Below are 12156 nucleotides of genomic sequence, written 5' to 3'. Positions count from 1 at the left end.
TCATGCTTGTGCGTCATTTTCGTCGTGCTACTTATCATCGTGCTTAGTGTAAACCATCAAAACTGAGAGCTGGGCGAGTTGGTGTGGTTCCATCTTAACCAAAAACTGTGTGAAAAAGACGTGTACAAGATAGAGAGAAACAACAAACATGAGCGCCGATGTTTGTCGTTTCTCTCTATCTCATTTATGTCTTTTTCACACAGTTTTTTGTTAAGTTAGTGTAAACCAATCAGCGCAATTTTTGGTTTTATTATGGAGACCTTAATTTATCATCCTGCAAAATAAATCCTAAATTTTTGTGCACTTTTCTGTGGAAGTTACTTGCACAGGCAGTTGTGTGTGAGGATCATTTTAAATGGACTCTCTTCCCCACTCTTGATTACTTGCTCCGAATTTACTAGCCCCAAAATCTACAAATTTAGAGCCGTATCTTCTCGCATTAATGATACTAAAGGAAAACTGGCATTCCTGCCAATGTAGCGGGAAGCTATTCCGCATCACCACATCATGAGTAGTGTTTTTCATGTTGCAGTGGTTTACATCATTTTTTTCTCTTTTTTTTCTTTTCATTTATAGCATTTGCACCAAACCTTTTTGTTGAATTTCTTAAACACCCTTTTATGTTAGGCCCTTTTGGCACATTTTGTTTGCTGTTATGTTTTTATGCTATTTACCATTGATGATTGGCTTTTTACTGATTATTTGTTTTATGCTGGCATGTATCTTTTGCAAGACCACTGTTATTACGGTTTTTCTGCTATACCTTTCTACCACAGTATTCATTGGAGCTGTTCACCCACATTTTTTGTTATATCGTCCTTATTGCATTAGTGCCTTTGAGCTAAAGCTTTTTTTTTTTTTTCATTCAGTTTCTGCCCACTTTTTGCCTTTCCTTGACTTTTATTGTCAAATATGTCTTGTGTGCCTTTGTTTACAATCACTTTTTTGTAAAATCATTTTGCAATCACATCATGTGAGTGACCATGGTGTTCATTCCTATACAGCTGCATTGATACCAATTATACTATGTAATACCTAGTGTGATGATAGTTATGCAGATGATTGGGGGGCCTCTTATCATACCTGTGTACTTAAGAAGCAGGTATTTTCCTATGCGCTATATTCCTTGACAAAGGCCGAACCCCGGTCAAAACGTTGGGAAAAAAAAAACATTTAGCATGTTTGTCCATTTATTTTTGATGGCACGCATGCACATGCACCCAGTAGAATCTCAATAAACAGAACCAAAATTTTCGCAGCTCTATAAACAGAACCAAGAAGGAAGCTCTGAGTTTTTTAAAGGCAGGATCTGAAATATATTTTTTGTGACATCTTTCTTCTATTCAGAAAACCATCTCTAAAAAGCGGTGGCAAAGGCTCAAACAGGCAAAAATTTGGAAGATTTTTAATACATAGCATGTAGAGACCTGGACAGCTTTGCGGTACTACCACTTGCCCCATAGATTAGCAAAATAAGGGCAACCAAATTTTGGACGCCTTGCAGTGAATTGCTCAGTGATTTAGACTCTCCCTGCACAATCGCGTGTTGTTCGGCCACCAATTAGAGCAGTAAAAGCTATGTTTTAAAAGTTTTGATGCATTGCCAGTGCCTCCTCGAAACTGAAACTAGTGAAGCCTAGGCAATCCAGTAGTCGGCGACGGTGCCCGAACCACAGGACAAGCTAGTTGCTATGTTCACTCCTGTATGCTTAATGTATCTAACAGTGTTAAAATGGTGTACGACATATACTAGTGCTTCACCTCTGCACATATTTCTCAGTAAACAGAGCTCACATTAATCTGAACATATTTGCCCACTCTCTTGAGGATCTGATTAACAACATTCCACTGTATAAAGTAGACTTCCATTAATTTGACTCCAGGTAATTGAATTTTTTGGTTAATGTGATCATGACCAAATGTCCCAGCTGGCACATATGCATTTCTGTGGACCCAAACTTTGATTATTTCAACTCTAAAATTGGCCTTCATCAAATAATTCTAACTTCACCAATCAGCATGCATGTGTCTCACCTCTATGGTGGCCACCATAGCATCCCCTTTACTGGCAGCGTCTTCCTCAGCGGAGCTTGGGCGACAATGAATGCATTGAACACACATCACCTCCCACCAAAAACTTCTGTTCTCGGCCTGCCCTAGAAAGATCTTCAAGCAATAGCCGTAGCTTTGTTTCTGATTACGGTAGTTACCCAATTCCAATGCGCACCTTTTTTTCTTTTTTTCAAGAAAATTGGGTTGGAAATTGCCTGCACGATGCAATCGGATACGAAACCAAAACTGCCTTCATGGGGGGGAGAACGACATTGAAGACTGTTTGTAGCAGTACAAATGTGCGAGTTCCTTTAATCACTGGGACGAATCTGCAAAACTTGTGCATGTCACATTCTATCTAGCAGGCGTCGCAAAGACTTGGTTTTACAACCATGAGCTCGATTTCGTCAACTGGATTATGTTTAAACACCACTTACGCATTTTCGCGAACTCTTCTGTCCGCTCATATATCACCAAGAAGAAGCTTTCTGAGCGGGTTCAGCACATGGGGGAGTCATACACTTCGTACATAGAGGACGTTCTTACCCTCTGCCACCGTGTGAACACCTCAATGGCAGAAAGTGACTATGTACACCACCTGCTCAAGGGTATTGGGGCTGTGGCATTCAATGTTCTGGTAGTGCAGAACCCCACAACCGTCGCAGATATCATCGGTACGTGTCAGTGCCTTGATGAGCTTCATAAGGTCGGTCCTTTTGTATTGTCAACGACCATCACGCTCTCTGTCGGCTTTCGTCCTTAAAAGACCCCACAGGGAGGCTTGGATGATGGGCTCTGCAGCTGCAGGAGCATTCCTATTCAGTGGTATACAAATCGGGGCGCCAGCACACCGACACCGACTGCTTGTCTCGTAACCCTGTAGACACGCCCAACGTCGATGACACGGACGCTTCCGCCTTCGTTCTCTCCGTCTCCGAACTTTTTGACATGGCCACTGAGCAACACTGTGACGCCACTTTGCAGACCCTTATTGAGTGACTTGAATCTGTACCTACAGACTGATCTTTATGGTGGTCAGTCCTCCAGAACGGCATTTTGTACCACTGTAATTTTCACGTCGACAGCCCTTCCCTTTTCTGTGTTGTCCCCCGCCACTTTCGCTCAGCCGTTCTCCATGAGCTTCATGACGCACCGATTGCAGGCAAACTTGGTGTCGCTCGCACCTACAACAGTGTCCGCTGTCGCTTCTACCAGCTCGGCCTTGCTCACTCTGTACGGCGATACATTGTGGCATGCGAGCCCTGTCAGCATCGAAAAAAACCAGTGACACTTCCTGCCGGGTATCTTCAACCCCTCGACATCCCAACTGAGCCATTCTTTTGAGTGGGCTTAGACCTCGGTCCTTTTTCCGAGTCCAAGTCCAGCAACAGGTGGATCGCTGTGGCTACGGGTTGCACGATGCGCTACGCCATAACCAGAGCGCTTCCATCCAGCTGTGCATTTGGCATTGCGGATTTCCTCCTCCGTGAGATCATTTTAGTGCATGGTGCCTTACGACAGCTGCTCACGGACCATGGTTGTACCTTCCTTTCCCAAGTCAGTGCTGACATTTTGCAGTCTTGCTCTACCAGGCACTACCTCACCACGTTGTACCATCCTCAGACCAATGGCTTGACTCAGCGATTGAACCGGACCATCACTGACATGCTGTCTAAGTACGTTTCACCTGACCACTGTGACTGGGACATTGCACAACCTTACATTACGTTCACTTGCCATTCTTCACGTCACAAAACTGCCGATTATTCGCCATTTTACCTGTTGTTTGGTCGCAACCCTGCATTGCCCTTGGACGTTTCACTTCCCTCTGCTAATGCCTCGAGGAGCGAGTATGCCCGCGACGCCATTGCCCATGCTGACCACGTGAGGCAGCTTGCCCATACTCGTCTATTGGCATCACAAGAAAATCAAAAGTGTGTTTACAATCAGCGGCACCATGACGTACACTTTTTGCCAGGCTCCCTTGTGTTCCTCTAGTCCCTCCCATCGAGTGGGGCTCTCGGAAAAACTTCTTCCTTGCTGAAGGGCCCTTACTGCGTCTTATGTCAAGTGACCTTCACCTATGAGATCGTCCCCGTTGGCTCTACCATGTCATCTGGCCTCACCACATGATGTTGTTCATGTTGCACGGCTGAAACCTTACCATACTCTTCTTGACAGTCCCATTTGCTGCACCATGGTGGTGCTTTTTCCACCGGGGGTCGTGTTATGATGAAGTGAAGAAAAGAAAGACGGACTGTCCTGAAGATTATGAAAAGTGGACACAGCCGGGCTGGGCTCTCTTCTGTCTCTGCGAACGTTCGCTGTTTGTAAATATATTATAAATAGTTTTATATGTGTAACAATATGATCCACTTACACGATTTCAGGGTGGCCAACGATGGCGAGCTACATGCACTGATCCATTCTATCAACCAAGAGGAACTGCATGCACAAAATTCATCAATCCCTCCTGAGGTCCATGTGATGCCTCCTGGTGGCGGCCTGCACCATATCGTGAGGGAAGAAATAGCTGCCGTGATGCAAGTGTCGAGCCCACACCCCATACCTATGCCATCTTACCCTCAGGTTGCCTCTATATTGCCACCCTCCCAGAAGCTACCACAGCAGACACCTGCAATGCACGTCTCCCTGAATTCTCTCTCAGCAAGACCACCACCACTTCAGTCTTGCAATGCATGGAGCCCACCTTGACCTGTGTGCTACTATTGCGGCATCCGTAGCCACATTTCAAGGTTTTGCCGATGCCGTTAATAAGATGAATGACAGGCTGTGCCAGATTCGAAAGAAATAGGTTTTCTGGCCCTGTACCATAACGTCTGCACACCTACTACAGTTATCCACAATGTTCCCCATCTCCACAGAAATGCAACACCACCGGTTCATTGTGTTTCCCTTGTCGCCAATCTTCATCATCGATGCCGCGCTCCTCTTCCGCCCTTCGACCGGATACTTTGACCTCTGATCACTGCCTGGAAAACTAAATAAATAGCGCAGCTTCGGGAGGGAAAGCGGCATCCTTTGGACAACATGAATGTCCTCTGGAGCGCCATGTCAAATGTACTTTTGATGTGTGTTGAAGAGCACGGACTGAAGCCTTGGTTGACACGGGTGCATCACTTTCCGTTATTAGTACTGACTTGGGTTCTCGCTTGTGAAAGTGAAGACACCATATCATGGCGCTCCCCTTTGTTGTGCTAATGCAGTTCTTATTCAGCCCTCAGGTGTATGCACTGCGTGTGTTTTCATTGATGGCATCCTTTACCAAATACAGTTTATCGTGCTGCCCTCGTGTACCCACGCACTCATTTTGGGATGGGACTTCCTGTCCTCAGCGTCAGCTTTAACACCTTGCCGTCAGTGAATTAATCATATGACGGACACTGAATCTTCATCCAATGTCAGTGCTCACAGCTTGTGTTTCGTCATGTCTACTGACTCTTCCAATGAGCATATTCTAACACTGACTTCCGACACCATTGTTAATGGTGATGTGTTTCTTGCACCGAGTGGTCACTGCCTATCTGGTGGGCTTAGAATTGCTCCTAGCCTGGTGCGGTTTCACGAAGGTAGAGCGTTGATCACTGCACTTAACCCTACTTCTTCGCCAGTTGTGCTGTCCCAAGGCACCAACCACTGTGACTTGCTTTACTGACACTGAACCTCTTTCACTAATACCTGTTAACACCGAATCACCACCTTTGTCTGCCACAACTGATGGTCATGCTGCGACCACTGCTTTAACGGCCACGATAAATCCCGATCTGACTGCTGCACAGAAAGAAGACCTTTTGGCCCGACTGCAAAAACACAGGGCATTATTTGATGTTCACTACAAAATCCTGTGGCGCACTTCTCTCGCAGTGCATAGCATCGAAAGCGAAGGCAGTTCGGTTGTTCGCCACCCATACCATGTGTCTTCCGCTGAACGGAAAGTTATTGCGGACAATGTGGATCCCATGCTCAAAAGAGACATCATTCGGCCGTCCTCTAGTTCTTGATCATCTTTTGTTGTGTCAGTCCGGAAGAAAGACAGCTCCGTACGATTTTACGTCGGTTATCAAGCAAGAATGTATTTTCTTTTAGTTTATCACTGTACAGGAACCCTCCTAAAAATATATATATATATATATATATATATATATATATATATATATATATATATATATATATATATATATATATATATATATATATATATATATATATATATATATATATATATATCTCCTCTATTATGTATGGCCACACATGTGCAGGTCATAAATACCAGGTTCTCTAGCTGAGTGCCATCCGTGTGGTATAACCGAGCTCAGGTTGGTCCACCTTGACTGATCAAATAAGGCACCACTGTAGGTTAAATGAGGCGTACAACTCCTGCGGGGGCGGTAGAGTATCCGCCTCCCGTGCAAAAGGACCGTGGTTCAAATCCCGGTGCCGCGCAATTTTCCACCGGAAAATACCAAAAAAACCCGTGTGTTGAGAAAATTGCACAAACAGGCCTGGAGTGCGGCCTGATCCCGGTGACCAGCATCGGTAACGCACTCTCTCACCAGAGCAGGATTGGCCACCCTGGTGCAGTACTTGGCCACAACCTCCTATATGAATACAACAATCAAACCCCGGCCCTCTGTCTCCAGCAGCCGCAAAGCAACTGACCACAGCGGCGGTCAGATTTGCGACGCAGCAGAGGGTGCTAAGAATACCTGGCTCCGGACAGGCCGCCATTGGAATCTGAACCTGGCAACGTTTAACATTAGAACGTTATCTAGTGAGGCGAGTCTAGCAGTGTTATTGGAGGAATTAGAAGGTAGTAAATGGGATATAATAGGGCTCAGTGAGGTTAGGAGGACAAAAGAAGCATATACAGTGCTAAAAAGCGGGCACGTACTGTGCTACCGAGGCTTAGCGGAGAGACGAGAACTAGGAGTCGGATTCCTGATTAATAAGGATATAGCTGGTAACATACAGGAATTCTATAGCATTAACGAGAGGGTAGCAGGTCTTGTTGTGAAACTTAATAAGAGGTACAAATTGAAGGTAGTACAAGTCTACGCCCCTACATCCAGTCATGATGACCAGGAAGTCGAAAGCTTCTATGAAGACGTGGAATCGGCGATGGGTAAAGACAAAACAAAATACACTATAATGATGGGCGACTTCAATGCCAGGTTAGGCAAGAAGCAGGCTGGAGACAAGTCAGTGGGGCATATGGCATAGGCACTAGGAATAGCAGAGGAGAGTTATTAGTAGAGTTTGCAGAAAAGAATAATATGAGGATACTGAATAGCTTCTTCCACAAGCGGGTTAGCCGAAAGTGGACGTGGAGGAGACCGAATGGTAAGACTACGAATGAAATAGACTTCATACTCTGCGCTAACCCTGGCATCATAAAAGATGTGGACGTGCTCGGCAAGGTACGCTGCAGTGACCACAGGATGGTAAGAACTCGAATTAGCCTAGACCTGAGAAGGGAACGGAAGAAACTGGTACATAAGAAGACGATCAATGAGCTAGCGGTTAGGGGGAAAATAGAGCAATTCCAGATCAAGCTACAGAACAGGTATTCGGCTTTAACTCAGGAAGAGGACCTTAGTGTTGAAGCAATGAACGACAATCTTGTGGACATCATTAAGGAGTGTGCAATGGAAGTCGGTGGTAACTCTGTTAGGCAGGATACCAGTAAACTATCGCAGGAGACGAAAGATCTGATCAAGAAACGCCAATGTATGAAAGCCTCTAACCCTACAGCTAGAATAGAACTGGCAGAACTTTCGAAGTTAATCAACAAGCGTAAGACAGCTGACATAAGGAAGTATAATATGGATAGAATTGAACATGCTCTCAGGAACGGAGGAAGCCTAAAAGCAGTGAAGAAGAAACTAGGAATTGGCAAGAATCAGATGTATGCGTTAAGAGACAAAGCCGGCAATATCATTACTAATATGGATGAGATAGTACAAGTGGCTGAGGAGTTCTATAGAGATTTGTACAGTACCAGTGCCACCAACGACGATAATGGAAGAGAAAATAGTCTAGAGGAATTCGAAATCCCACAGGTAACGCCGGAAGAAGTAAAGAAAGCCTTGGGAGATATGCAAAGGGGGAAGGCAGCTGGGGAGGATCAGGTAACAGCAGATTCGTTGAAGGATGGTGGGCAGATTGTTCTAGAGAAACTGGCCACCCTGTATACGCAATGCCTCACAACGTCGAGCGTACCGGAATCTTGGAAAAATGCTAACATAATCCTAATTCATAAGAAAGGGGACGCCAAAGACTTGAAAAATTATAGACCAATCAGCTTACTGTCCGTTGCCTACAAACTATTTACTAAGGTAATCGCAAATAGAATCAGGAACACCTTAGACTTCTGTCAAGCAAAGGACCAGGCAGGATTCCGTAAAGGCTACTCAACAATAGATCATATTCACACTATCAATCAGGTGATAGAGAAATGTGCGGAATATAACCAACCATTATATATAGCTTTCATTGATTACGAGAAAGCATTTGATTCTGTCGAAACCTCAGCAGTCATGGAGGCATTACGGAATCAGGGTGTAGACGAGCCATATGTAAAAATACTGAAAAATATCTATAGCGGCTCCACAGCCACCATAGTCCTCCATAAAGAAAGCAACAAAATCCCAATAAAGAAAGGCGTCAGGCAGGGAGATACGATCTCTCCAATGCTATTCACAGCGTGTTTACAGGAGGTATTCAGAGACCTGGATTGGGAAGAAATGGGGATAAAAGTTAATGGAGAATACCTTAGTAACTTGCGATTCGCTGATGATATTGCCTTGCTTAGTAACTCAGGGGACCAACTGCAATGCATGCTCACTGACCTGGAGAGGCAAAGCAGAAGAGTGGGTTTAAAAATTAATCTGCAGAAAACTAAAGTAATGTTTAACAGTCTCGGAAGAGAACAGCAGTTTACAATAGGTAGCGAGGCACTGGAAGTCGTAAGGGAATACATCTACTTAGATCAGGTAGTGACTGCGGATCCGGATCATGAGACAGAAATAATCAGAAGAAAAAGAATGGGCTGGGGTGCGTTTGGCAGGCATTCTCAGATCATGAACAGCAGGTTGCCATTATCCCTCAAGAGGAAAGTCTATAATAGCTGTGTCTTACCAGTACTCACCTATGGGGCAGAAACCTGGAGGCTTACGAAAAGGGTTCTACTCAAATTGAGGACGACGCAATGAGCTATGGAAAGAAGAATGATGGGTGTAACGTTAAGGGATAAGAGCAGATTGGGTGTGGGAACAAACGCGGGTAAATGACATCTTAGTTGAAATCAAGAAAAAGAAATGGGCATGGGTCGGACATGTATTGAGGAGGGAAGATAACCGATGGTCATTAAGGGTTATGGACTGGATTCCAAGGGAAGCGAAGCGTAGCAGGGGGCAGCAGAAAGTTAGGTGGGCGGATGACATTAAGACGTTTGCAGGGACAACATGGCCACAATTAGTACATGACCGGGGTAGTTAGAGAAGTATGGGAGAGGCCTTTGCCCTGCAGTGGGCGTAACCAGGCTGCTGCTGCTGCTGATGATGATGATGATGATGATGATCAAGCACTTAATAAGATCATGTGCAACGACGTATATCCATTGGCTAGAATCGATGATGTCATTGACTCGCTCCAGGGTGCTGAATATTTCTCATGTCTAGACCTCCGATCCCAGTATTGGCAAATACCTATGCACTAGGCGGACAAGGTGAAGACAGCCTTTACAACACCCAATGGACATTACGAGTTCAACGTAATGCCCTTTGGTTTATGCAACACTCCTGCAACATTTCAACGAATGTTTCTGTTATTTAGATTACATCTAATGAGAAGCCAACAAACAGACACCAAGGAAAACATAGGGGAAATTACTTGTACTTACTGATTGAATTAAAAAATGATAAATAAATGACAGTGAAAGTGGATGAAAAATCAGCTTGCCGCAGATGGGGAACGATCCCACATATTCGCATTACGCGTGCGATGCTCTAACCAATTGAGCTACCACGGCGCGGTTTCCTCATCCACTTTCTTGGGTCACCATCATCATCATCAGCCTGGTTATGCCCACTGCAGGGCAAAAGCCTCTCCCATACTTCTCCAACAACCCCGGTCATGTACTAATTGTGGCCATGTCAACAATTGGGTATTTATGTGTTACTACTAGAACTAACCTTGGGAGTGTTAGCCAGCGCCACCACTCGCAAACCTTGGTAGCGGGTGTGGAACATCTTTTCTGCCGCAGGTGTTGCAAGTATGTGACCTTTCTGAGTGAAGGGAACTGGTCAATAAACCCGCACATGCTACCTGAAGGCATCAATGTTGCCGGATTCGAGACCCTCGTTATGTAAGAATGAGAAGAAAGGGGGTTAACTGAGGGGCCCGATTTTTTATTAATCACATCATGAGAAGCCTACAAATAAAGACACCAAGGAAAACATAGGGGGAAATTACAGGTACTTACTAATTGAATTATAGAATTGATAAATTAATGGCAATGAAAGTGGATGAATAAACAACTTGCCACAGGTGGGGAACGATACCACATCTTCACATTACGCATGCGATGCTCTAACAAATTGAGCTACAGCGGCGCAGTTTCCCCATCCACTTTCTTGGATATTTATGTGTTACCACTAGAACTAACCTTGGGAGTGTTAGCTTCTCAGCTTCTCAGGAAAAAAATATTTTCAATCGTTAACAGCATTAGTGGTATCAAATATTGCAAATGAGCCTTTTGTTGGTAGTGGAGTCCACGCAACATTTATACTTCCCTTTGTTTAGGAATTCCAAATGTTCAGTATTTGAAGCCTGTTTTTTTGTGGTATTTGTATTTGATTCGATTAGAAAATTTCACTATTTATGCATTATTAAATCATAATAATTACTCTTTGTGGACAAGAGTTATAGTTTACAAAAGAATACCATTGACTGACTTAATTTTCAGGGAACACAACAGGAAGTGTACAAGTGTTCGACTTGTCTTCTGGCACCTTGGAGAAAGAGCTCAATCTGCATGCCACGCCTGTAAGGTGAGTGTGCAATCCAAGTTCTTAATTGGAACAAGGAATTCGGCAAACAAATGTAAACAAACGTCTTTTATTTTTGTGTGGTAAATGTACTTGCAAGAACTTTCCCTTTTGTAAATGTATATGCCCTTTTGCAGAAAAATATGGCAACTTCCTGTTTTTTATACTTTTAAAAGTGCTGACGTTTCTCTTTGTCCTGACATTTCTAAAAGTGAAATTGTAGGTATGCAAGTAATTTTGTAAGTGCAAGGAAAGCAGCATTTTGGTGGCAGTTGTAATGTTTTTACTCAGAAAATTCTATTGTGGAAGTGAAGTGTGTGTGTAGTCCAGCTGTTGTTTAGGAATAACTTTTCTTTTGTTACAGCTACATTGTTTGCCTTTGACAAGCTTAGCTGTAGCCTTGTTTCTGGTCATTTTGTCCCTCTTATTTTATTCTATTCTCATGCACCAGACTGAATGGCAGTGCACCAGTATGTGAGCTGACTAATTATGAATTGGCTAATAGAATGGATAAAGAAAGGAAATTTTACTAAATGTGAGCCCTGGTTTATTTATAGTTATGTAAAAGCCAAACATTTTCCCAACAATACTTGCTGATCATTTCATATATCCACTAAATCCCATGCAGTAAAAGACTTAATACATGCATCACAAATCATGTGCGGTACACTCCATTTATAACAATACCGATGTGTCACTCAGCAGCACCAGACAAGGTCAAATTGTAGTGCCTTTTTCCACTCTGGTATCAAATTTAGCTGTATCATGCTAAAAAATATAAACACATGTTGTGAGGCATTATAGCAATATTAATGGAAAAAGTTAGCACATAGATTTCCGGGTATAATTTTAATAATGATCAGCCATGAAAATGGAGTGAATTGTAAAACAAAGTGGAATTCAGTGTGGATCCAACATCACATCCAATGAAATTTTACATTATCTGTAGTCTGCTGGTGAAATGTACTGGTGAAGCATGGTTAGGGGTGACGAGGTGCACTGCAGTCTTCCCAAAGTGCCACCCTTGGTGATCACT

At 43.7% G+C, this 12156-nt stretch overlaps 1 protein-coding gene across 2 annotated transcripts in view; it reads left to right on the top strand.

The window, feature by feature from the left end:
• LOC135908775 (WD repeat-containing protein 11-like) overlaps positions 1 to 12156 on the top strand; it is a 318419-nt gene that overhangs the window by 130768 nt on the left and 175495 nt on the right. For both annotated transcript variants that reach the window (XM_065440614.1, XM_065440615.1), the window contains exon 11: positions 11039 to 11123. In XM_065440614.1, the coding sequence (XP_065296686.1) occupies positions 11039 to 11123 (85 nt within the window). The remainder of the gene's footprint in view (positions 1 to 11038; positions 11124 to 12156) is intronic.

Source organism: Dermacentor albipictus, chromosome 1 (genome assembly GCF_038994185.2).
Source record: "Dermacentor albipictus isolate Rhodes 1998 colony chromosome 1, USDA_Dalb.pri_finalv2, whole genome shotgun sequence".
In the NCBI taxonomy this organism is placed as follows: domain Eukaryota; kingdom Metazoa; phylum Arthropoda; class Arachnida; order Ixodida; family Ixodidae; genus Dermacentor; species Dermacentor albipictus.
The sequence above is the reverse complement of the archived record's forward strand: the minus strand, read 5'-3'. Positions and strand labels throughout refer to the sequence as shown.